This window comes from Ahaetulla prasina, chromosome 2 (assembly GCF_028640845.1).
Source record: "Ahaetulla prasina isolate Xishuangbanna chromosome 2, ASM2864084v1, whole genome shotgun sequence".
Taxonomy (NCBI): domain Eukaryota; kingdom Metazoa; phylum Chordata; class Lepidosauria; order Squamata; family Colubridae; genus Ahaetulla; species Ahaetulla prasina.
The window spans coordinates 89909896-89937302 of record NC_080540.1 but is presented as its reverse complement, the minus strand read 5'-3'; the positions used below and the strand labels follow the sequence as shown (position 1 = coordinate 89937302).

Here is a 27407-nt window from a genome sequence, read left to right as displayed (position 1 = left end):
GCCCCCATCCACTGCATTTCAAAGTCAATCAAAAGGAAAATGACTTTAGGTCAGATTCAAATTGCTTTGGCAAAAAATCAAGGCAGTACGGAAATGCAGATAGTATGGAAGAGTCACAGCCAAGCCAGCAGACTGGATCCTGGGGGCAACCTTTGGGTCTTTACAATATTACTCAATATTTAAAGAGATATTGTATTTTTTGGAGTAAAAGATGCTCCAGACTATAAGACGTACCTACCTTTTTGGTGAGGAAAACAAGAAAAAGAAATCTGCCTCTGAGCAATTTTGCCTTGTTGCAGCAAACAGCAAACAGCCTGCTTTAGTTTCACTTTCGTTTTCAGCATAGCTTGATTAGCACAAGAAAAAAAAATCTGCTCCCAGAAATTTACCTCCTTGCAGCAAGCAGCAGAGGCCAGTGCAGCAACAGGCAATGGCAATCCCTGCAGCCTGAAACAGCTGAGAGTCGGGAGGCCGATCCAACCGACAATCAACTTGTGCTAATTAGGATGCGCTGAAGCTGAAATGGGCTGTTTCTTCTTGCTGCTTGCTGCAAGGAGGTAAATTGCTGGGAGGCAGAGGCCAAAGGGTGGGGGCAGTGGGAGGGCAGGGCTACATTCGGTGTTTAAGACACACCCAAATTTTCACCATCTTTTTTTTTTTGGGGGGGGGGAAGGTGCATCTTATACTCCAAAATATATGGTAAGTTGTTTCAAGAAGTTTGTTGGAGGGAGGGAAGGAGGGAGGGACAATAAAGGATTTTTAAGCCCAGGTGATGGCCAAGAATAGAAAAGTAGTAACACAGAATAATTATCAGTCACTCTAATCAGACTGCATTGGGTAAATAAAGTTTCCATACTCTTATCACAATTAAAGAGAGTTTCAGTGCTTGTCCAGAGAAGATTGTTTCCCACTTACCTCTCATTAACTGAAAACTGTAATATAACACAGTGATCTGGGCAGTTCAAAGGATGTAGTAGGGCAGCATGATAAAAAAAATACAAATGAGCCCCAAACCTCCACATCAGGGATGAAATGATCCCAGTTCAGACCGGATTGGCTGATCTGGCAGCGATGGTGGTGGGTGGTTCGGAGAACCGGTAGCAAAAATCCCTGCCCCCCCATCCATGCCCCTCCCCAATTGCTCAGTTGCCCGCTTGCCACTTCTTTCCGGCTTGCTCACTTTTCCTGCTTGAATGGTAGGAATAGGTTGTAAAAAATGCTTTTAAAAGCTTTAAAAAAGGCTCTGACAATCACAGCTGAGCCGAGCGATTGTCAGAGTCTTTTTTTTTACTTTTAAAAGCATTTTTTTACAACCTATTTGGCATTTGGTGCGTGGTGTGCACTGTGCATGCATGCGCAGCCAGTGAACCGGTAGTAAACCAGTTCAGATTTCACCATTGCTCCACATTAATTGCTTTATTAAACAAAATATGGGGAAAATACCCGCAAGAAAATAAAGCAGCACATCCTCAACTTAAAAACTGTTCATTTTGTCATGGTTCGAACAGCACTGAAAAAAGAGACTTATTACCGTTTTTCACACGACCGTTGCAGCATCGCCATGGTCACATGATCAGAATTCATACACTTGGCAACTGACATGGATTTATGATGGTTGCAGTGTTTCGGACTCATGTGGTTCACCTTTTGCGACCTTTTGTAAGCAAAATCAGTGGGGAAGCCAGATTCGTTTAACAGCCATGTTACTAACTTAACAGCTGCAGTGATTCACTTAACAACTGTGGCAAGAAAAGTCGTAAAATGGGGCAAAGTTAATTTAACTTTCTTAGTAATGTGATTTTGGGCTCAGTTGTGTCATAAATCGAGGATTATCTGTAATTACAGAGTTTCAAGTTCAAGCCACGTAGGTTGTGGGATCTCTTTAAACGGCTGAAAATGAAGAAGCACAAATGAAAACTGAGAAGACGGAAATTTCATCTAATCATCTGCCGTTGTCTTGATTGGAAATGGTGAGGTTATGAATCATGATAAGCCCAAGAAAGAAAGGTCATCTCAAAAAGTAAGGAAATATGAAGGATATAGTTTGGGACTGCGGTACAATTACCTTTAGTAGTATTGGTGCATAATATTTCAGGAAATGGGCTCATTCAAAGAAACATGGCATATCATTCTCTATACATGTGAGAATTCCTGAGTTCTCGGGGTTTTTTTTGACAGAGAAGTATCTCTCTCATAAGATTGGTGAAAATCTCTCCCCTTAGACCAGGTTTTCTATATGCCTATACAATTCAGGGGCTAATTAGCTATTCAATTTCTGCCTTTTTAAAAACTGGTAGGGAAGGCCATGACTATCTGAGCAGTATACATTCAGGTACCCACTACTGTTGCCAACCCACCCACCCCCAAGAAAAAAATGGGGGTTAGATTTTAAATTGATATTCTAAATAAGTGGCCCTCTTTTTCGGGCACAACTTGCTTATTGTGCCCGAATATTGTGACTATATGTGGTCCAGTGGTGAAATCCAAATTTTTTTACTACTGGTTCTGTGGGCGTGGCAGGGGAAGGATACTGCAAAATCTCCATTCCCACCCCACTCGGGGGCCAGCCAGAGGTGGTATTTGCCAGTTCTCTGAACTGCTCAAAATTTCCGCTACCGGTTTTCCAGAACCCGACCCTTGTTGTGGTCCTACTCTGATTATGCTTCAGAAGATGACAAAAACAGTCCTCTTGAAGAGATTTTTAAATACATTGAATTGCAGTGTTGGGTTTAATTTTTCCATTGTTTAGTTGATTTGTTAGTTTTATGGGTGGATATTATAATTATATGAAAGTTTTACTCTATGAGTTGTAAGCACATGCAGGACTATTCTTCCTAGAACTATTAATCCTGAGAAAGGATTTGCCATTGATTATTAGACAGTTTGTGGAGGGTGGGGGAATGGAAATAGGCCAGCAATAGCTATAGGGCCACAAAAATCCAAATAATCACTAGATGGCAGCAAAGAAGTAAACAATCATCTGAGCTTTTGCAGCTCAGATAAGATAGAGTTAAGATAGCCCCATTTAAAGTAATCTTCTCACTAAGGCTCTAAACGCATTCTTTGTACATATTCTGATAATGTTTGTTCCAAACCATCTTTTTAAAATATTTCAACCAGCAGAGTTGAACTGAGACATGTTCTTCACCCCCATATAATTCTTCAGAACAAATATGAGTCAATATGTTTTGGTGACTATCTTCAAAGCGCTCCATGGCATAGGGCCGGGATACTTACGGGACTGTCTGCTGCTACCAATACCTCTCACCGATCCGTGCGCTCTCACAGAGGGGGACTCCTCAGGGTGCCGTCGGCCAGACAGTGCTGGCTGGCGACACCCAGGGGAAGGGCCTTCTCTGTGGGGGCCCCCACCCTCTGGAACGAGCTTCCCCCAGGACTTCGCCAACTTTCCGACCTTCGAACCTTTCGCCGTGAACTTAAGACACATCTATTTATTTGCACAGGACTGGACTAGATTTTAAATTCGAATTAGTTTTAATGGGGATTTTATTATTTTTATTATCATCATTTTAATTATTTGGCCATTTGTAATAAGTTTTTTAATGGATGTTTTATTTGTATTTATATGTATATTTTTACCCGGCTGTGAACCGCCCTGAGTTCCTAGGGAGATAGGGCGGTATAAAAATACAAAAAATAAATAAAAATAAATAAATAAATATCAATTTTGTATCCCAGAAAGAGAAGTCATTGGAGATGGCAATTTGGGAGGGGGGGAAGCAGGGGGGGGGGGAAGGAGTCATTTAACCATCTCAATACCTCAAAATCCACTTAGATGTTCTTTTAAACAATCTGGTGTAGGGATTCAGTTACAAAGTTTTACAAATATGTTAACAAATCACTGTCAGCCAAGGCTGTGTGCCTTTATATAGATCTTATTCCTGAAAAAGCTGCCAGACAGACATGAAGCAATGTCTGAATGCTTTCTCTGGATCCACACATTTGGTGGATTAGCCAGAAAGTTTTTTTTATGTCTCTTCCTGAGTGTAAAACTCTTCAATGTGCTTTTTGAGTCCTTTGGAAGGCAGAATCATATAAAGGAACCCTTTGCTAGGGAAGCTGAGTTGAATGCATATCTTACAATTATTATTCATTCATTAACACACAGTCAGCCAGATGTTCAGACTGGGAATGGCATTTTTGTCTACCTATCGAGTCCTTTACCCGGGATAGGCAAATCTGGATGTTTGACGGTGTTAGATATTGTCACAGGATGAAAGCAGTTTCTTCTGCAATTGACTGATGGCGAATTTATCAGTGCTTACGGTCAGTGCTAACACAACACAATGCTAAATTGTGCTCCACTTATTTTGCACCCAAGGCACCTATGACTATTGGTACTATCCTTGCTTGCCTTTGCCACAGTTGTTCTATTTCTATTTGTACATTTTTGTATTTTGTTATCTTCTCCAATTCTTTCTTTCTCTTCTGTCTCCAGGCACATCCACTATCCAGATTTTTTTTGTCTTTCTTATCGACAATCGTTAAGCCCGGGTATTATGTGGAGGCACCTGTCTCTCTGAATTCTAAAGTCCCAGAAAAATTTAACTTCTTCATTTATTATTATTGTTGTTGTTGTTGTTGTTGTTGTTGATAATGATGATATACATGTCGCATAATAATGCTGCAGGATCCTATCTGGGTTGGTCACCGGGACCAGAGATTGTTTCTTACAAGCTTTTAGACTTGTGTTGGAGACCATCTTCAGAGAGAAGTTCTCTGAAGTTGGGTTCCAGCATGAGTCAGAAAGCTCGTGAGACAAAACTCTGATCCTGGAGACAGACCCTGATTGGATCCTACAGTAGTATTATTATAGATGTGGAAACCTTGTAACTTTCAAGTTGATGCTGCTGCCATGCAATTCCTTTCCCTTTATACTAAGGTTAGGATCTTGAAGATCATCTTTTCGGAGAAGAGTAGGCTTATCTAATTCATTCAAACAGTCAGTGTTTGCCAAGGGTTCTCATCTGTGGGGTTATTCAACAAGAAGTCCTCAAAAGCAGGAATTCTCTACGAGGCTCCTTTTCTATGGAACAACTTGCCTCCGGAGGCATGGATGGCCCTTTCCCTCACTGATATTCCAAAAACATGTTAAGACTTGCTTATGTTGAAAGGCCACTGGAAAGCAGATGGAGTAATTTATGGACGCAGATTTTATGTTATGCCCTATCTATTTTAGAAGCGTGTATATATTACTCTGTTATTATTGAATTATTTTATTGTTACAGTGCATATTGCTGATCATTTAGAGCAGGAATGTCAAACCTGCATTGTCACGGTAGCATCACATGATGTATTGGGACTTTTTTCCCCCTTTGCCAAACCGGGCATGGTATGGCCAGCGCATGTTGTATCTAGCCCATGGGCTGCGAGATGATTTAGAGTCATCTAAACTTAAATAATATAAAAGGGTCCATAATGAAAACACATTGCTACCTTTCAATTGGCAAATTGGTTCTATTGTTTTTCATTCTGAGGCCCGTGTGCAACCACTAAGGCACTTTTCTGCTACTGAAAGCCAAACTAATAAGAATGACTTGATGTATGTGCTCCTGCCAACCTCTGTTCTCTTTTTCTACCAGATTCCATTTTTTGTTACCTCTGTGCCACAGAATGATTTAATTTAATACAGTACCAGGGAAGAGCTCTGACAGCCCATGTTTTGAAGACAATTACAAGCAATAGTTGGAAAAGGGAAATAAAAATATACCGAAGAACATTTTCTAAAGCATTTAGGTTGTTTGGTCTCCTTAGCATTCTATTCTAATTGATTTAGCTTTATAGCTATAGCATGCAGTTTGATATTTGTGCCTTAGAAGAGGACAGATACATCTAGGAATCACAGAAGGTGGGCAAATACCCAGATCAATGATCAGTGATGGTCTCAGTCCTGCACTGCAACAGCTGCACTGCAACAACAAGGTTGTAGAGCAGTGGTTCTCAACCTTTATAGTGCTGCAACCCCTTTAATACATGCTGTGACCCCTTTAAATACAGGACGGAGGCATTAAAGCGGAGACTCCTCCCCTTTTAAGTTTATTGTGCCTGAAGCCAGATTAGGCTAGCGATTGGGAGTGATTGCAGCTGGCTTGAGAGGGAGACATCAGAGCAAAGATTTCTCTCTTTTTTAATTCATCGTGTCTGAAGCCGAATTCGGCTAGAGATTTGAAGAGCCTGCAGCTGGCTTGTGGACTTAACCATTGGAGCGCGATTCTTTGACTCGCAAGTATACTTCCCATATTTCCGATGGTCTTAGGCGACCCCTGGAAAATCGTCATTCAACCCCCAACTGGGTTGCGACCCACAGGTTGAGAACCGCTGTTGTAGAGGGTTATCCCATCGTTCATTTTTCCTATATATTTTCCCATTGTATAATCCTAGGAACCGGACTGCATAGATCAGCAGAACTGCTGTAGTATGAATGAACTCTAATTGTCCTCTAATTCATGAACTGAAATTATAGTGGAAGTAATATTCTGCTGGAAAATTTTTGTACTGTTGAGATAGCTAAGACATGTATTTGTATTTGAGTAATGAGAATTGGGTCAAATATTTCCTTCAGTAATGAACTGATTTTAACTCTGAGTTATTGACTCAAAAGGATTAGAAACAATTCCACACTACTTCTGCCAAAATCTTATATTGTACCTTTAGTGTCTTCATCTTCAATGGTGGTATTTGTACTCTCTGAAGATTCCTGGACCAGAAAAGAAAAAACAAACAAACAAAAGCAAAATATTGGAGCAAAGTAAGACTATTTCAACTTTGTTTCAGACCTGTTTGTTAACCTTTCATTAAGGTTTTACCCAAACAGCATCAAACACTGCAAAGAAATAAAAACCAGGTAAGTATCAGTACAGGTCAATAACTGCAGCTCTTCCTTTGTATCTGTAACATTTTCCCTGACTTCTATCCAAAATTTACAAAACTAAGCAGGAGGTCTGACTGCATTATCATGTAAGAACTTAATCGCCTTTCTTGCAATTGTCTACCATCATAAAGAAGATCGATCAGTATAGCAGGAATGAAGGTCCCGAAATCTCCTATCGTTAGGAGGAATAAGCGGGCTGTGTAGAAGTGAAAGACAGTATGTACAAATTAACAGGAGGGAACTAGGATGAGGGAGAGAGCGAGACTGTGCAGGAGTGAAAGAGGCCACACTGAGTGCATAGTAAAGAAAGAAATGTACAGTAAAACAAAGAGGGTTTCTAAGACCCACACAGACCATCAAAGCCTGACACACACTTTCTTCCATAAACAGCCAAGTGGTACACAAATTAACATGGAGAAAGGGGAACCATTTACTCTCCAGCATTATCAACTGCTCTGGTACTTATACTAGGATTACTCATTCATCCCACCAGAGACTTTTTTTTTCATATCTCAGTCTCAAACAACAAATTGACCAAGCTTCATCAGCTGTCTGATTGCTTGTGACTGTACAGTTCCAGCAGAGCCATATTAGATAGCCTTTTCCTTCATGTCTCCTTGGATGGAGGTAGTTTGCACATCTGCTAAATAATAAGCACCATTGAAAACCTTTCCCTAGAAATTCAAATTAGGTTCTCAGTGCTCTTCGGTGGGCTTCAGCTTCTTTTGCCATCCATTCCTGTTTGATGGGATTTGTAGGGGAGATGCTGCACCGAAGAGGTTCAACCTTCAACCCAACCCTCTATGCTTTCTAAGAACAGGAATGGTTGGAAGATGTTGAGAGGCCCAACATTATCAGCATTGAGGAAGACAAAGGACACTCACCATTAACTGAACGCTGGAACTGGACTTTCTTTTCTGGAAAAACAAGGAGAAGAGATGGGACAAGAAGAGACACAGAGTGAGAAAGAAAGAAGCGAGCAGAACATGGGATGCCAAGGAACCTGGGACACTTGCGGTGTTCCCTCTAAGAAGATAGGTTCTCTTGTGGGTAAGCCTGATGCATAAATGAAGAGTTCCATGTCTTCAATAAAGACAGAACAACCATTGTACACAGCATGCTAGCCTAAAATTTCCCGCACAAGGAGCAATTCAATCATCATGGTCCAATTCGTACCCTGAGTGCTACTCATCTTTGCTGCTTATGAATCTTGTTACCCTAACACAGCCTTGACATCTAATTCTCAACTTAGTTCATTTCTTATCCAAGCCAAAGCAAGTATTTCCAAGTGGAAATTTTCCAAGCTGAATGCACATTAGATATCGGACTAAAACTATCTGCCTTGCCAAGAGGAAAGATTGTAATCCTGCTAGTAGAATAGTCAAAAACTGTTCATTTAGAATCAGAAGATAAGCTAGAAGGAATTCAAACAACTCAAACTTAGTGAGGCGGGACATGTTACAACACCACTATCTGAACTTTTCTTAAATAATTGCTGAAGTGCTGAAAGCCTCTTACTTTATTAACTTTAAACTCTATACTTGGTGCAGCTGAAAACCATTGCTTCACAAAATGATTAATGGGTGTACTCTTCAAAAAAAACACATTTACAGAGTATTTTGCATGGATACGTGAAGCATATCTGATCCTACACAGTCACTTTTCAAGATGCCCACATTATGCATCGGCATTACCAGGTAACAAAACTGTAGGTTTGATGTAGGCCATAGTGATGGTGGAGTACAGGATACAATTTTGCCTGGAGACAAATTCTCCCAAGAAGAAAATCTGGAAACTGGATTTTAATGATGACAAAGTACTTTCATTCGTTCCCACTAAAAAGAAGAGGGTTGCTAAGCTTTTTATTTGGAAATAAAAATACTAAATAGATGCTATTCATATCATGTCTGCTTCTTTCCTAGATTTCTGCAAACGGCAGTAATCATTAACCTTATGTAGGAATGTGTTAACACGTGTTTTCATTAGAATTTTTTTTTAAAAAATGAGGATGACTAAAACTATAGATTTTTTCTATATGGTTAATACTTAACTGCAAAAAATACACACTCTAATTACAATCTAAGGAGCAGAGATTATATTTCATTTATTTCATATAACCTCAGAATGGCATCAAAAATCACCCATATATTAAATGGTGAAAATCAGCCCCTCATTAACTGCAGACATGGACTCATGTTACACCACAAATTAGCACTTTGCATATTAAGAGCAGAAATCCAAGAAATAACCCAAGAAGTATAATTTAAAGGTAAAGGTAAAGGTAAAGGTTCTCCTCGCACATACGTGCTAGTCGTTGCCGACTATAGGGGGTGGTGCTCATCTCCGTTTCAAAGCCGAAGAGCCAGCACTTTCCGAAGATGTCTCCGTGGTCATGTGGCCAGCATGACTCAATGCCAAAGGCGCATGGAACGCTGTTATCTTCCCACCAAAGATGGTCCCTATTTTTTCTACTTGCATTTTTACGTCCTTTCAAAACTGCTAGGTTGGCAGAAGCTGGGACAAGTAACGGGAGCTCACCCCATTACACGGCAGCACTAGGGATTCGAACTGCCGAGCTGCCGACCTTTCGATCGACAAGCTCAACGTCCTAGCCCCTGAGCCACCGCGTCCCTTTTAATTTAAAACTTTGCCTTTAATTCATGATGAAACTACTTCACACTGCACACTGGAAGGGGATGGACTTGCTACATTTCAGAAGTTCAAGGAGCACTCAGAAATGTTTTGAAGTTCCCCTCTTACTTATCATCATTACTATCCAGTTTGGGTTTTTGTACTCTGCTTTGCTTTGGCAGCAATCCCAGCAATTCTTGTGAGCATGCCTACTTGGACACGGTAGAAAGTATTGCTTTTCCAAAAGGATGTAGCATCTCAGCACTTCAGATAGTGGGTTCAGCTGAGTACTTCAGGTGCTTCACACGACCCTTAGAAACTGGTTTCAAAAGTCTGTATTGCAAATTAAATTATTATATGCTTCAAATCATGTGGGCAGAGATAGCAATTCATGCCCATTGGCATCTGGAATCCTCACTTTCTTCTATCATCTATCTATAACATATCTTGTTTTAAACAATTGCTTCACAACTGTCCACTGAAAATAAATTTAGAAACAAGGAGAATAGATCTTACTATCTACAGTGGAACTAGCTAGGCTATGGTCGATCTATGATTCCATTGAAAACCTAGTAAAAGATACATTAGGAAATCTTACTGGACAATAATTATAAAGGTAATCAGACATAACACGATGCAACACAAAAGCAGTGGCCTCATTTAAGTAGGACAAACATACAGTAAAAAAACACAGTACAGGGAAGTGAACTTAGTAATTTAGGACATAGGATGTGACATGGTGGAGTGCAGTGATTGCATTAATTTAGTGTGTGGAGATGTGATTCTGAATGGGACAGTGAACATTATTGTGTAGCCACTGGCTAAAAAGAAGTTTGTTTGTTTTTTTAAAAATGAGCTGTTGTTATATCCAAACAAGAATATCTTATCTTTCTAAAATGGACTATTCATGGAAAGAATCCTACTTCAAGTTTAAAACATTTGCTTCCTTAGGAGCCGTTTATCAAACCATGGATTTTATTAGAAAAATACAGAAATCTTGTGGCCATGAATCTGACATTTGTACCTTGAAACAAAATGAGTAAAAACTCCTCCACTGCGCACAGAAATAAGAGGGGGAAAGTACAAGAATATATCAGTAAGCTGGTTTAACTATTGTAAAGGAAGAAATTGATTCTTTGGGTTCATTTCTGAGAGGAATTAACAGTTTGAGCACCAGGAGAGGCTGTTAGTACTAGGAACAGCCAGCTGCCTCAGCATAAATATATATTTTGGCCTGACAGTCCTGTAGTCAGAATCTCCAAGGCATATATATAGTCATTCTCTGAAACTGCATTCCTTTCTACACCCTCAAACCACCATCAAGTCACCATCTGAACTATGAAAGTGTTGCCAGACACCTTTCCAGAAAATTCCAGTTTGGTTTCCAGAAAATAAAACCGTAATAATGTCAGTGCACTGCTACATTACACTCTTTTCCAACACAAATACTTTGGGACTGAGCAATGGAAGTAGTATTACTGCTAAAAAGAGAAAAGTTGTCCATGCTTGAATCCACTTCTCAGTAAAGGCATGAACCAGCTTTCAAAGTGTCAATGGCCTTACAAAAGCCAAAGACTTGGAAGCATTGTTCCTGGATTTACTACCGGGGTGACAACAACCTCTGAATTCTTTAATCTATCTCAGGTTTCCAAAGTTCCTTTATCATATTAATGTAGTAGAGTGTAATTTTCTTAAAAAAATCACAACAAACTATTCAGGTAAAAAAAAAGAGAGAGAGAGAGATATAACAGCTGGGATTCTTACCACTGCTCAAAACCTAAGCCAGGAGCAAAATACTGTATCTAACAGATCTTGCTAAATCAAATCACCACACACTTTCTCCACTGGCCATCTTGGCTGGGACCACTGGGAATTGTGGTATTTTAATCCCAATTTTAAACTAATTTCCTATTTTTCTTCTTAGGCTCCCCTGTGACAGCCCTTACATGAGAGTAGAAATGCCAGAGGCAGTATAGAATACAGCTGTCATATTGATCTGGGATATTTGCAAAGTGGTAAGGACTCCTCTTTCAAAAACTTCCTTTGCTTGGAAAGATAATTCACTAGGAACTAATATTTAAGGGGATCAAGAGGAATTCACACTAGGGTATATTGTGAGATTATACAGAGCCACAGAAATATTCTGGGATATTAAATACCATAGGGGGAATTGTAAATTACAGTTCTACAAGAAGGCGGTATCACTATAACTTCTGAAAAGTTAAATTGGTTGTGAGCCTAGATTATTTCTAAGTGATCACATAATTATCTGATAATATTGAAACATAGAAGATTAGAAGAAAGGCACAATGTTTTCTCCAATTTATAAAAGTAAGAAAGAATGGAAAGGGAATTGTTAGAATATATTTCTCAGCCTCAATGAGCAAGTCAAAATGTTGCTTAGTTCTCTATTATTGTCTTTTCACAATTCTGCTCTCTAATTCTTTTTTTTTAACATTTATTTTGATATGAATTAAGTAAGCAAATTGAGGATAAACTGAGGCAACCGTTACTATATCTAAGCTTTACAAGATATAAATTTTTTCCCCCTTCAGTTGTATTTTCTGTAGAAAAGGCACAAATGGTATCTGAAAAATGTGTCTAAAAATAGAGAAACACATGAAACAGAAGATCTTGGGCCACGCTGGGACCCACTACTAAAGAAGACATCCAAGCGTATTTGTCCTCTTGTAGGATCCAGAAATGAAGAGGACTTACCTTCACACCATCATTCTTCTTGTTGCCACCACTTTTCCCTCCTGTGGAGAAAAGGTACCAGGTCAAGAGGCATAAGCATGATACCAGAGTTAGAAGAGTGAGAATCAGCAACATGAGGGCAACTGACTAAGAGCAGGAGACGAGGGAACTGAAAACCACACAATCAGTGCTGCAGCATTCTCTGATAATAATCCAGCAGTTGGAAGGAAGTCTCTCAGAAACCCATGAAGCTCGCAAACTGGATTACTATGATCCTTCCAATTGAACAAAACAAGCCACAACCACTTATGGTCATGTATTCCCAAGTTTTTGAAGAAGTCAAAGCAGAGCCCAGCAATGTCAGTGAACCGAAGGAGCATTCTCTGTGAAGTTCATTTATTCCTTCTTGAAAGGACTAAGGATCTTCCCACCAGGTGGCCATAACGATTTACTACTTCTCTTTGAAACCACTCCACTTTCTAAGTTTGCTGGTCTCACTTTTTTCTTAGATCGGTTCACGAATGGTTCAACACAACTGTAGGTAAGTGTTCTTTTGCCTGCCTGCTTTTCTCACTCTCAGGCTCTCCTGCTAATTTTAGTCCCACATGCTGGTGGAGATCACGTGCTGCAATTATGACATCCTGACAGCTGCAGCCCACATTTTGACAATGATAAAAAACAGGCCCCTTCTATTCTACCCGGTTCCCATTGCCACTGCAGACCTGGATTACTATATTTGGTTCATGCTGGATAGGAAGTTCAAACTGGATTTTTTTTTTTTTTTAGTCTTTGTGATAAACCTGTAACAGTTCCAGTATTCTCAGCCAATTAACCTTTCCAAGCTCCAGGTTGTTTTTTTTTAACTTGTTTCCTTAGATTGTTAAGATCTATATCCTCTCTTATTTCCCAGGTTGTTGTGAGGTTTTTCTCGTGATCTTTTTAAATGCTCTTATTCCATGAAATACACATCTATTGCATAATCTTTAAGTGTATTATATTTTTCTACAATTTGGGATTTTTAAAAATTCTGCAATGCATTTTCCATTTGCTGTAATTCTTAACTGCTAGGGTTTAACAAATTACATATTGTCACATGTAAATACTACCTAAGTATACTTTATTACATGAGCTGATATGTAAAAGCAACAGCCAATTATGGTTTGGTATCCAACAGTTCCCATAGTGACACATACTGTATACTGTATATGAGAATGAGTACTGTGCATATTGTAATTTCCTAAGCAGAAATCTATTTGGGGGGTGTGTGTGTGTGTGTGAATCCTGAAATAGCCTTAATGTCATAATGTCTGTTCATAACAATTGTTCCTTCTAAAAAGGGTATCTTGTCACAATAAATCAAGGCTAAAAATGTAAGGGAAACTTGTTAGAGCAGAGAAAACGTCTGTCTGGTTCAGCATTTTTTTACAATATGTTTCTTACAATAATTGAGATGACTCTGGGAAGTCCAGAAGACTTAAGGATGGTAAATTGTTCAGGGGCTCTAAACCTATACTCTGGGTGTAGCGTAAGTATAATCCTCCACACGTTTTTCTATTTCTCTCTTGAAGCCATCGTTTTATTACTTTCCAAATACAATATCAATCAAAAGATCCCACTTATTTCTTGTGGATCCATTTTTCTTCATGTGAAATTTCAGCAAATGGAAGCTGTTTTTAGAAGATTCCCTGTAAATTCAAGATTCTTTTGGAAAATCCCATAAAACTGCCTTACTTTCCTGAACGATGATTTTTAAAACTTATTTCTCGTTTATATTATTATGAAAAAGTAAAAAGTAGAGGGTAAATGTTAATGCCTTATTTTACTTCACCAAAGGAGTCAGAGTCAATGCCTTTCCCCCCACTGGCTCACTATTCACTTCCCTTTTTCCTTCCCTAATTTCCCTAATATTTACTTTTGTATTCTCTTTATACGTCATATTACAAATTAATAAAAACATTATAATAAAAAAATTAGTTCTATGCAATTCTTATGCCAGAAAGAAATTATCCGAATACATGTATTCTAGAAAGATATTTATTATTATTATTATTATTATTATTATTATTATTATTATTATTATTATTATTATTATTATTATTATTATTATTATTATTATTCCTTAAAAAACTTCATCTCACAGGATGGTGTATCCCTCTGATTAATAACCATGCTACCCATCACTTCTCACAGAATAGTGTAAAATGAACTTTCTATTATCTAATCTGAGCTCTTTCAAACTCCTTCTATTAATAAATAATGGTGATGGTTTGAATGCCCTGTTGTTGAGGGATGGGAACTTGATTGATTTCTTTATCACAGCCTTTCTATCAATGTGCAAAAAAAGTATTTTTGTATTTTGTCTTCACTTAATAATCCAGAGAAAATAGTCAATATCTATTTATTTATATGACATGCTAGAAGAAAGATGCTAGTGCCTGAATTAATCTCCCTGCTGTCTATCTGTATGAGTCAGTGTGCAAGCCTCACTTAGGTTACATCCACACACCCGCTTTACTATGTTCCTTCTTATCCTGGGTCCTTTTCTAAGTCTTGCTATCTCCACAGCACATGTCGCAGAAGGTTTCTGCCATTGCCCCTACAGCACACATTTCTGTAATAAAAGCTGTAATTTTGGTTTTTTTGATCGCATTCCAGTCCTGCCTGACACTATCCTGCATTTGAAAATTGGCACAGGCAATACTCTGGTTAAGTATTGACCAAGCATTTTTTCCCTTTTCCATTGCCTCATTGATCCATTGGACTTATTTTTTAATTCTTTAAAGTTATGGATCAATCAGTCAATTTATCAATTGCTAGATGACAGAAAAATTCATACTGTCTAGTTGTTGTTTTTTTTTTAATGGCTCCCCTCCAGCAGTCATCTAGATTTGCATTGTTGCTGGATCAGTGCTGGAGAGGAACTAGAGTTTGAGCAAGGGGGTAAACTGTGGGGATTGGTGTGGGAGCTATAAACTACCCTAAGATTACAAGAGAAGAGGATGTATGGAGCCAAGACTCCTGATAACGGTAATTAGGAAGGGTTTTCCCTGCCAGGCAGGTTACAGAATATAAAAGACAAATATTTTCAATTACACTTCCAGTTACTTGCTTTAAAGGAGGATTGTTTTCAGGACCAGGTCCAAGACCAGGTCTCTAAGTCAACCAATGGATAGATGATGACCCATTTAAAAAAGCTGGATTTCAGTCTCCCCCACAGCCTGAGGGTAGAAGATCAGTCAGGAATTGGGATGGAAGGTGATGGTTCCACAGGAAGATCACACAACTAGTTGGAGCCAGGGGTTTTCTAATGCTACATTTCTTTGTCTAAGGAGATTCTGACTCATCCAGGTCATCGTTGTCCCAAAGGTACTTTTCAGAAGGTAATTGGACTTCCTTAGGTATTTTGTTTTGGGTGGTTTTTTTAGGTTTTTTCCTTTGGAAACATTTCATTTCTCATCCAAGAAGCTTCTTCAGAACTGCCTTTTGAAAAGCACATTTGGGGCTCCATTTATTTCTGCTTTTCTGGTAAGATGTGACAGGGTCATAATGATTCTATTGCTCAGCCAATGTCACTTGATGGGACCCAGGATATATTCTTTCTGTCGCTACCTCCATCCTTTGGACCAGCATTCCTCCCAAGATTCAGTTGACCCAGTTCTATCTTGCCTTTGAAAGGCAGTAACCTTAATTCTTTCCCCAGGCACTGGGTCACAGAATGACATGATCCCATAGGATGAAACTTTCCATTCTCATCTTATGGGTTTATATTTTTGTGTTTTATTTTTATTATGTGTTTCTGTATATATTGCTGTTTCTTGATGATGTAGGCTGCTCTGAGTCATGTGCTAAGTGGACGGCTATATAAATCAAATAATCGGAATGGAAGAAGTCATTTTAAGCCACTTCTTCTATGGCATCAACATACCCAACTCATGAAGATGGGATAAGAGGGAAGACATTACTTTCAGAATGGAACACTTAAAGCTATCCCTGGTCTGCCTCAGCTGCGGTTGGATGATGAGACACAGGCAATGATATGCAGATATGTCCTTTGGAAATGATTAGTTGATGTTCCTCAAGCTATGTTGATGAGCTGTTAATCCAAGGGAGTTTACATTTATCACACTCTGTGAATTGGGGCCTGAGCTATAATTAATTACAGTGGCTTTTCAGCTTTAAGTGAAGAAAAGGGTATGGGGTGGGTTATTGAAGGAAAAATTATTCGTATTGTTTAGGAATACTAGACTGCATAAAAGAATCTTTCTTTTACAAAATTATAAGGAATTAATCTTAAGAAGCCAACATCTTCAGCACTACCTCCTGCAGAGCTACAGAATGTGAAGATTGTATTAAATGTCCTCATGGATTCTTCTGCCAAAGAAACTCTTTCTTACTTCCACATTCAAATGGGAACTTTTAGGGGTATTTTTAAAATACAGTAAGGGAAATAGGTGATCAGATCATTTGCTAAAATGGTGATACATTTAAGTCATAGTCCAAGAATATACATAACATGAACATAAGATCTTCAGACCTTTCTCCTCAGGTCACCACTATCAGGTATAGGTTACAACATAAATGTAATTTTTTTTCGTCTTTGTTTTCTGGTATGAACATTTCAACAAACATAGAAAAAAAAAGTCATTTGGGAATCACATAAAAAAGTCCAAACCTGCTTGTGGAAGTCTTAGTGCAGCAACCATCCATAGTTTCTAACCAAAGTTAGTAGCCAATAAGTGATGAGGTAACAAGTAAATAGAGTTGGGTTACCTACCAGAAAAATTACGGGTTGCTAGCATTGTAGTGAGGATTGCACCCTGGAACACACAAAAGACAAAAAGGAAGAAAGGGAAACAGGACACAATGTTGGATTTAGAATCAGGGCTATCCCTCCCTCCCACCAGCTCTGCCTATTCTAATATCTCCTTTTTCTTAAAAACATCCCATGGAAAATGGAGCTGGCTGAGCTACAAGGGGAATGTACCTTTGGCCCTGTTTCAGGGCAGGATGAATATAGTTCAGGGAAGATATTAATAGAAACAGCAAACAGTTTGCAGAAATCAAGTCACTGGATATTAGCTCAGGGATTTTTAACTGCAAGTTTCCAAATGGTGGACACAGAGTTTATTATAGCCATCTTACATAGAGATTAAAAAGCTTTCCTTCCAATGTTAATGAAACTCCATTCTCCACTAAGCAAGTAATGCTTGAGCTCTGATGGGACCAGAGTAACTGATAAATGTCTTGCTGTATTAAAGAGGATTTCCTACAGTATCCCAAGTGTAATCTCAAATATGCCATCTATCTTTGAGACATTCAACAGATTAAAACTCTTTGGATGCATCAGTCACTTGTCTCAGGTCACAGAACAGAAGAAATTATCCTAACGATCAACCAATCCCTCACCCTTCCATATTCAGTGTTGTGGTAAAATGCAAGATTGCCCTATAATGCCCCAAAGTCATTCCACTTTCAGCATTAAAAACAAAAGCATTTGGGCATGCTGACAAAGGCTCATGTGTAGCATATATTCTTCCTCCCTTTCAATTTAGCAGCTCTAAATAAAAGCTGCCACAATTACCACTACTATATAATTACGACACAGAGCCCTGAAGAATATTGTCCCATAGATCAGTCTCATCACATCCATTTGGCAGGGGGGAAGACTTCAATGCATTAGTGAAGTAACATAGCCATTCTCTGTAAGTCAATAAAATAATTTATTATAGGTGCCTGGTTTGCCATAGCCCAGCATTATATTTTAAAGTCATGTACTTCCTGCTAGCAGGAAGTGTTCCCTTCCTAGGAAAAGGAAACGTTCCACATGTTTGATGGAGAATTCTGAGCAATTGGTTTATTTTATTTTATTTATTTTTATTTTATTTGATTTTTATACCGTCTCCCGAAGGACTCAGGGCGGTGTACAGGCATAATAAAACCGACAATACAATATACAAGTTTAAAATACGATTTAAAAAACTTATTTTAAATTAGCCCAATAATTAAAATTTACCATACTAAGAAAACCCCGTTTAAAATTAATAAATTTAAACATTAAAATCCCAATTTAAGCCAGCCCTGCGCGGATAAAAAGATGAGTCTTGAGTTCGCGACGAAATGTCCGAAGGTCGGGTATTTGGCGTAAACCCGGGGGAAGTTCGTTCCAGAGTGTGGGAGCCCCACAGAAGGCCCTTCCTGGGGCCGCCAGCCGACATTGTTTGGCGGACGGCACCCTGAGAAGTCCCTCTCTATGGGAGGCGTGCGGGTCGGTGGGAGGCGTGTGGTAACAGCAGGCGGTCCCGTAAGTACCCAGGTCCTAAGCCATGGGCGATTTAAAGGTCATAACCAACACCTTAAAATGCACCGGAAGGCCACAGGCAGCCAGTGCAGTCTGCGCAGGAGGCGGTGTTACATGGGAGCTACGCGTAGCTCCCTCTATAACCAGCAGCTGCATTCTGGACTAACTGAAGCCTCCGGCGCACTTCAAGGGAGCCCCATGTAGAGAGCATTACAGTAATCCAAGCGAGAGGTAACGAGCGCATGAGTGACTGTGCATAAGGCATCCCGATCAAGGAAGGCGCAACTGCGAACCAGGCGAACCTGGTGGAAGGCCCTCCTGGAGACGGCCGTCAAATGGTCTTCAAACGACAGCCGATCATCCAGGAGGACACCCAAGTTGCGCACCCTATCCTTTGGGGCCAGTAACTCGCCTCCAACAGCCAGCCGCGGCTGCAGCTGACTGAATCGGGGTGCCGGCATCCACAGCCACTCCGTCTTGGAGGGATTAAGCTTTTATGTGATAGGGAATGGTATTTGTGATATTTGTGAACATTGTATTTGTTTAACTTTTACAGAAAAAAAGCAAGATATACTTGCACTGAATAAAAGCTGAATTAGCATAAGAATGCCACATAACCTCTGTTATTCTAGCTATGGATAGATTTGAAATTGTCCCTCAAAATATAATTTTGAAGCATAGGATAAAAAGGTCAAATGGATCTGGATCTTTACTGCTTACTGACCATCTTCCCTTCTCCTCCATTTCTTTTAATTTTTTTATTACTGAATTGTCATTGTTTATTTTATTGTTTTACTATTTTGTTACTGTTTATACTTCCTGTCATTTCTGTGGTTTTTACTGTCATAAACCTCTTAGAGTAGCCCAACAGCAAGATAAGCAGCAATTGAATTTAACAAATCATCATCATCATCATCATCCAGTGAACAGTGATACCCATTGTCATTGGGGCACTTGGTACCATGTCCAAGAATTTTATAAGATACATCAACAAATTGCAGCTTCCTGCAATAACACCAGCGGAACTGCAACTACTACTTGGAACATTGTATATCTTAAGAAGGTACTTGGTTGATACCTAGGACACTGGCAGCAACCCGTATCAACCATTAGTACCAGTCAATGGTATTTGTGATGCATTTTTGAATGTTCAGTTGACTGAGTTTGATATTTAATGAATAAAGTAAATAATCCAGTGACATAAATACCATAAAACCTCAACATTTGCCTGTCTAAGTCCTTAGGAAGGTCTCAATGGGTGGATAAAAATGTCAAATCCAGTCTGAATATCTGGCTGACTATGTGATGATCCACAATTTCTCAATGTTTCAATCAAGTGTATGAGCTAGTGAGAAATTACATTAGCAGAATCAACAGATTTCTGTATAAAAAGCCAACAAAGATCACTATCTATTACTTAGCCAGTAATTTTGTTAGTGTCCAGCCCAAGGCAAGAAATCTGCAAGAGTTCATAGAATGTATGTGTAGAAATAATCCAAGAAAACACTGAATCTAGAAACTGATAACGACATTACTGCTAAGTCTCCTAACTGAATCTTTTCTTTCCCACAGCAGCATCCAGCTGAGTGAAAAGTAGTCTAAAAATGTCAAAGGCAGACCTTTGAAGAATGTAATTTATCTGAATTCCATTGAATATCAGTTTTCAGAAATCTCCCAAGAAGCGATTATATTTACTTTTAAGATTTTAGTTAAAAGTTTCAGGTTAATAGAGTTATTTCCTGACAAGTGATCTAAAGCAGTTTAATAATATCACCCAGATACTGTTTATGTAATATAAAGTCTACCCTCCTTATTTTAGCGAAACAATGGCCTAGAAAACTTTAAAATCTCTATAGAATTTTCACCCAGTGGGGAAATGACCAAATGTTAGCTTTTCAAATTCAGATGAACAAAATCACTTGGGTAAGAACTTTTGAAAGAACCACAGCAAAACTCATAATAATTTTTCTGTCTCAACTAATGGCATGGCATTAATACTGTCTGGAACAGGTCTATCTCATGTATAGAAACGAATTTAGTTATACAAATAGAAATATAAAGGTAAAGGTAAAGGTTCCCCTCGCACATACGTGCTAGTCGTTCCTGACTCTAGGGGGCGGTGCTCATCTCGTTTCAAAGCCGAAGAGCCAGAGCTGTCCGAAGACGTCTTTGTGGTCATGTGGCCGGCATGATTCAAGGCCAAGGGCGCATGGAACGCTGTTACCTTCCCACCAAAGGTGGTCCCTATTTTTCTACTTGCATTTTTTATGTGCTTTCGAACTGCTAGGTTGGCAGAAGCTGGGACAAGTAACGGGAGCTCACCCCGTTACAGGGCACTAGGGATTCGAACCGCTGGACTGCTGACCTTTTGATTGACAAGCTCAGCATCAGTCTAAAACCCTTCTTTTGTCTGTCTTTCCCAATTTGGTATTTTTTTTGTGTATGTGTGGAAAAAGTATGACTACGAGTGATGAGAAAATTTAGAAAAATTACCCATTACAGGTGATGTCATCTGGAACTGTAGAATATAAATAAATAAAAACCTGCAAGAAGTCTAGTATGGAGCCAGGTCTTGAAAGATGTGGAACATGAACATGGGGAACAAATGAACGTGGCAACTTCCAATTAAGTAAACAGGGAAGCACCATGTCCCATAATTACCTTTAACTTTCTTCTGGCATTGAATTTCTTCAAGCAGTCAACAGTCTCCTGTCTGTGCATGCAAGAAGCCACAGTGGAACGGTGCTAAAAGATATAAAGAAAGCATGCTTAGAAATGAAAATGAATACAAAACCCTTCTTTTTTTTAGAAACCTGAGCTTGTATTAGAAGCTGTGCTTCTTTGTGTGATTGTAAACATGATCTGCGAAACAGGATTGCCTTCTGTTCTTCAGTTCCACACTATTGCTGTAACTGAAAGACATTACAAGCTGGCTTTTCTGCAGAGACTCAAATATATTGGTGATATGAAGAAGACAGTGATTAAAGACATCCATATACCCTCCCCTGCCTCTACCAAGAGAACCTGTTGCAGAATGCTGCTCCCCATTAATGTTGCAAAAAGATTCAACATTTATCCCAATTAGATTTTTTTTTTAAAGGAGCAATGGAGTATCATCTTGACTGATCTCATGTGCTTTTAAAATTTTTCTACATAATTTGGATATTCTCTGCCAGGCAGTTATAATTTTTCCTCCCAACAATAACATATTGTTGCGGTCAAGAGTCATGCTTAAAAAATAGTGTGGGAGATTCAGGATAAAGAGGTAGATGGGGTTAGGACAAAAATGGAATTTTCTTTAAGAAATTAATTTTAAATTAAATTAAAATCAACACGATCATTACTTCCTCCTTTTTAAAAAAACTACAATGTTTATTTATTCAATTTGAACCCTGTGTCAAGTCCCAAAGACTCTGGGCAATTCAGAGAGAAGAAATTCAAAAGAAAACTTGAAAGGTTTTGGAGGGCTTGAATGAAAGGATTTAGAAGGCCCTGGGTTTTGATGCTGCAGACCTCCCCCACTTTCCACTTTAAAATGGGAGAGCACTGTCACCTGGAGATTATTATCAAAATCCAAGCGTCTGCTAAGAAAAGAAAAGTATGATTCACTTTGCACTTACTGATATCCATGGATGCTTCAGAGCTTCTGCTGCTGTGATACGTTTGGATGGGTTGATTGTTAACATTTTATTGATGAGGTCTTTTGCTTCAGGAGTAACGGTATCCCACTCAGGAGAAGGAAACTGTAAGTACAAGAAGATAAAACTCCTCATTCTCTCTTCTGCAGGAGAGAATTAAGACACAATAGATATCTTTGAGACAGTAATTGTACCAAAAGCCCAAAATGATTCGTAGTCCAAGGATTAAGTACATATTCTGTATACACACATTGTCAAAGGGGGTGGTGGAAGCCTAGGTGTATGTATTTTTATCTTAATTAGCTTTGCATTTTTGTTGTTCTTTATTTTTTGTCATTATTTTAAAAGCAATAAAAACAAATTAGAAGTTCATGTCTTGTGTGAGTTTTCACTTATTTATTTATTTGTCACAACATTATATACAGGAACATATATTGAAAGGAAACAATAGGACAGAAACGGTAGGTACTTTTGTGCACTTATGCACACCCCTTATAGTCCTCTTAGGAATGGGGTGAGGTCAATGGTAGACAGTTTTTTGGTTAAAAAGTCAGGTAGTGTATTCCAGTGTATTCCAAGCATTAACAACTCTGTTACTGAAGTCATATTTTCTGGAATCAAGATTGAAGCGGTTGACATTAAGTTTGAATCTGTTGTTTGCTCTTGTATTATTGCTATTGAAGCTGAAGAAGTCTTTAACAGGAAGGACATTACAGTAGATGATTCTGTGTGTTAAACACAGGTCTTGTCGGAGTCAGCGGAGTTCTAAGTTCTCTAATCCCAGGATTTCAAGTCTGGTGGAATATGGTATTTTGTTGTTTACAGAGGAGCGGAGAACTCTTCTTGTAAAATATTTTTGGACTCGTTCAATTGTATTAATGTCAGAGATGTGGTATGGGTTCCAGACAGATGAGCTGTATTCATTGCTGACTGGGGGGAAATTAGTACAACGGTGAAATGCAGTACAAAAATATTTATTTATTTATTTATATTTCATATTTCTTAACTGCCCATCTCCATTTTGCCCATTCACCAATTTCAAGATGAAAGGGTCTTTTTAAAAAACGAATAAAGGTATTAGGCTGGTCCACATTGCAGACAATGCATTCCAAGGGGCTAAGTTCAATCATGCATTATTCTTTCAGAAGGGACCATAGGAATTAGAGGCAAATGCTTTTACAAGTTCTCAGGAAGTGTGGAAGTTCAATCAGAAAACTATAGCCTAGAACTAAATCATGTAAAGCTTTGAGGTTAACCTATGTGCATGTTGGTGCGTGACGTGCATGCATGCTTTTGAGTCAGTTTTTTTACTCCTGATGACTGCCTGGACAAGTTTGTGCAGTATGTTCCAGACTAGACAGAAATAACAGATCCATACAGGAGATATTATTCTATTTAAATCTGGTGGTTATTAATTTGGCCACTGTTACTCTAAGGTCACTATCTTCAGAAAGACAAACATGGTTGGTGCAGTCCCTGGAGCTCATCAAAGGCACATCTGGCCTTGCTTTAATCTTGAAAAACAGAGAGTGATTCAGGTCTAGAATAGGGACCTCATGTTGAGCTTTTCTTTCTGGTCTGGGTCCAGTTTCAAAAAATTATATCCCTCATCTAGCCCATTACTAACTGCAGGAAGGCATTCAGGAGGGCCATTCCATTTCCTAAAGACATCAAGGAGAAAGAGTATCATCAACATACTATAGCATCCAGCTTCAACTCTCTTGTTTATTTCCCTCCAGCTACTTCTAGATGTTGAAAAGCATAAGATACTGTACGTAACGTAGTTCTGGAGGATACCATGTCACAGCTTCCATTTTGAGGATGCAGCATTATCTGAAATCTATCTGAGAGAGCTAGCAATAGGTCCACTGCAAAGTTGTGGTTCCTATTCACAAATTTCTCAGATGATCTAGAAGATATCAAGACCCATTGATATGTCAATGAGAACCAATGGAGTCATGCTCCATCAATCGATCCCTGGATAAAAAAATCATTATCAGGCAGACCAAAACTATCTGAAGCCCACCATCAAACAACAATTTAGAGACTCTAATTATCAATTGCAAACCTTACTATTCGCCTCGTGAATTTTCCTCATTTCTTCTAATTGCTGTTTATGTCCCACCACAAGCCTGTGTAAACGAGGCATTACGAACTCTAGCTGACCAAATCATGGAGGCTGAAGCCAAACACCCTGATTCACTGGCCATTGTTTTGGGAGATCTAAACAAGGCAAACTTAAGGAAAGAACTACCAAAATACTTTCAGCATGTCAATTGTCCCACCAGAGGCAAGAATACTCTAGACCACTGCTACACAACACTAAAAGATGCCTATCGGTCTTTACCACGTGCAGCTGTAGGACACTCTGATCATTGCATGATTCACCTTGTACCTGCTTACAGGCAAAGACTTAAAGCCATAAAACCAATAATTAAATCAGTGAAAACCTGGACGGAGGAATCAGAATTAAAGCTACAGGCATGTTTTGACTGCACTGATTGGAATATTTTAAAGATACCTCTGCAGACCTGGATGAACTCACAGATACTGTAACATCATATGTCAGCTTCTGTGAAGACCTATGTGTACCTACAAGGAACTTGCGAATACACAGTAATAACAAACCTTGGTTTACACCTAAACTTAAGCAGCTACGACATTCCAAAGAGGAAGCCTACAGAAAAGGTGATAAAATGCTGTACAATCAGGCCAGAAATGCACTAACAAGGGAGATAAGAGCAGCAAAAAGAAGCTACTCTGAAAAGCTAAAGAATCAATTTTCAGCAAATGAACCAGCAAACATGTGGAAAACTCTTAAAAATATCACCGGCTATGGCAAACCTCCTTCCCAGGCTGAAGGTAATCAACAACTGGCAGATGACCTGAATGAGTTTTACTGCAGGTTTGAAAGGAAACTACAGCCACCTATCTCCACCACCCCATCTCAAACACACCAACAACAGCCAAGCCTCCTACAACTGACCCCATTTCATTGGGTTCACAACCCCTAGTGATCACAGAAAAGGAAGTGCAGGACCTATTTCACAGACAAAAGCCAGGAAAAGCTCCAGGCCCAGACAAGATAACTCCTTCTTGCTTAAAAGTCTGTGCTGACCAATTGGCCCCATCTTCACCCATATTTTCAATAAATCACTAGAGATGTGCTATGTTCCTTCTTGCTTCAAACGCTCTACCATCATCCCAGTGCCAAGAAGCCCACCATCAAGGAACTGAATGACTACAGACCAGTTGCTCTAACATCTGTAGTCATGAAAACCTTTGAAAGGCTAGTGCTTTCCTACCTGAAAACCATCACGAATCCGCTTTTAGACCCTTGCAATTTGCATACCGAGCAAATAGATCAACAGATGATGCTGTTAATATGGCTCTGCACTACATCCTACAACATCTTGAGTCTCCAAAGACCTATGCAAGGGTCCTTTTGTAGACTTTAGTTCAGCATTCAATACCATCATTCCAGACATTCTTCTAACTAAGCTAAACCAGCTACAGGTACGGAACAGACTTGTAAGTGGATCGCAAGCTTCCTAACAAACAGGAAGCAGCAGGTGAAGCTAAGCAAGATCACATCAAATACCTGTACAATTAGCACAGGGCCCCCCCAAGGCTGTGTGCTCTCCCCACTTCTCTTCTCTCTGTATACCAATGACTGCATCTCCAATGATCCATTTGTTAAGCTACTGAAGTTCGCAGATGGCACAACAGTGATTGGTCTCATTCGAGACAATGACGAATCCGCATATAGGCGAGAGGTCGAGCGACTAGCCTTGTGGTGCAACCAAAACAATCTGGAACTGAACACACTCAAAACCGTAGAAATGGTGGTAGACTTTAGGAAAAACCCTTCCATACTTCCACCTCTCACAATACTTGACAACACAGTATCAACAGTAGAAACCTTCAAATTTCTGGGTTCTATCATATCGCAAGATCTCAAATGGACAGCTAACACCGAAAACATCATTAAAAAAGGACAACAAAGAATGTTCTTTCTGCGCCAACTCAGTAAGCTCAAACTGCCCAAGGAGCTGCTGATCCAGTTCTACAGAGGAATTATTGAGTCTGTCATTTGCACCTCTATAACTGTCTGGTTCGGTTCTGCAACCCAACAAGAAAAACACAGACTTCAGAGGATAATTAGAACTGCAGAAAAATAATTGCTACCAACTTGCCTTCCATTGAGGACCTGTATACTGCACGAATCAAGAAGAGGCCGTGAAAATATTTGCAGATCCCTCGCATCCTGGACATAAACTGTTTCAACTCCTACCCTCAAAGCAGCTATAGAGCACTGCACACCAGAACAACTAGACACAAGAACAGTTTTTTCCCGAAGGCCATCACTCTGCTAAACAAATAATTCCCTCAACACTGTCAGACTATTTACTGAATCTGCACTACTATTAATCGTTTCATAGTTCCCATCACCAATCTCTTTCCACTTATGACTGTATGACTATAACTTGTTGCTGGCAATCCTTATGATTTATATTGATATATTGATCATCAATTGTGTTGTAAATGTTGTACCTTGATGAACGTATCTTTTCTTTTATGTACACTGAGAGCATATGCACCAAGACAAATTCCTTGTGTGTCCAATCACACTTGGCCAATAAAATTCTATTCTATTCTATTCTATTCTATTCTATTCAAAGCAGTTTGAAATGGGATAAGATAATTTATGGAGATTCTCAATCATCCAAGTCATATTTGTCCCAAAGGTATTTTTCAAAAAGCAACTGGACTTTATTTTTTTTCCATTAAAAATGTGTCAATTCTCATCCAAGAAGATTCTTCAGTTCTGATTGAATGGTGGGGAATGGAAAGATTTATATTTGCAGTCATCTGATTGTTAATACCCTGAGCAGAGGTGGGTTTCAGCAGGTTCTGACCAGTTCTGAAGAACCGGTAGCGGAAATTTTGAGTAGTTTGGAGGACCAGTAGTAAAAATTCTGACTGGCCCCACCCCCATCTATTCTCTGCCTCCCAAGTCCCAGCTGATTGGGAGGGAATGGGGATTTTACAGTAACCTTCCCCTGTCACGCCCACCAAGCCATGCCACGCCCACCAAGCCACACCCACAGAACCAATAGTAAAAATTTTTTGAAACCCACCACTGACTCTGAGGTCAGTTGTTACTCTCCGAGAGTCATTGAGGCACTTTGGGGGTTTATCTGTGCTCTCAGGGTGACCTGAATCAGAGTGCAAATGGGTGTGGAACTTT

At 39.2% G+C, this 27407-nt stretch overlaps 1 protein-coding gene across 1 annotated transcript in view; it reads right to left on the bottom strand.

Annotated features, from left to right (window-relative positions):
- CAMK2A (calcium/calmodulin dependent protein kinase II alpha) overlaps positions 1–27407 on the bottom strand; it is a 177945-nt gene that overhangs the window by 15930 nt on the left and 134608 nt on the right. The window contains exons 10-15 of the mRNA XM_058169649.1: positions 22139–22261; positions 21180–21263; positions 16995–17037; positions 12242–12282; positions 7777–7809; positions 6670–6718 (exon numbers count right to left, since the gene is read on the bottom strand). Of these exons, the coding sequence (XP_058025632.1) occupies positions 6670–6718; positions 7777–7809; positions 12242–12282; positions 16995–17037; positions 21180–21263; positions 22139–22261 (373 nt within the window). The remainder of the gene's footprint in view (positions 1–6669; positions 6719–7776; positions 7810–12241; positions 12283–16994; positions 17038–21179; positions 21264–22138; positions 22262–27407) is intronic.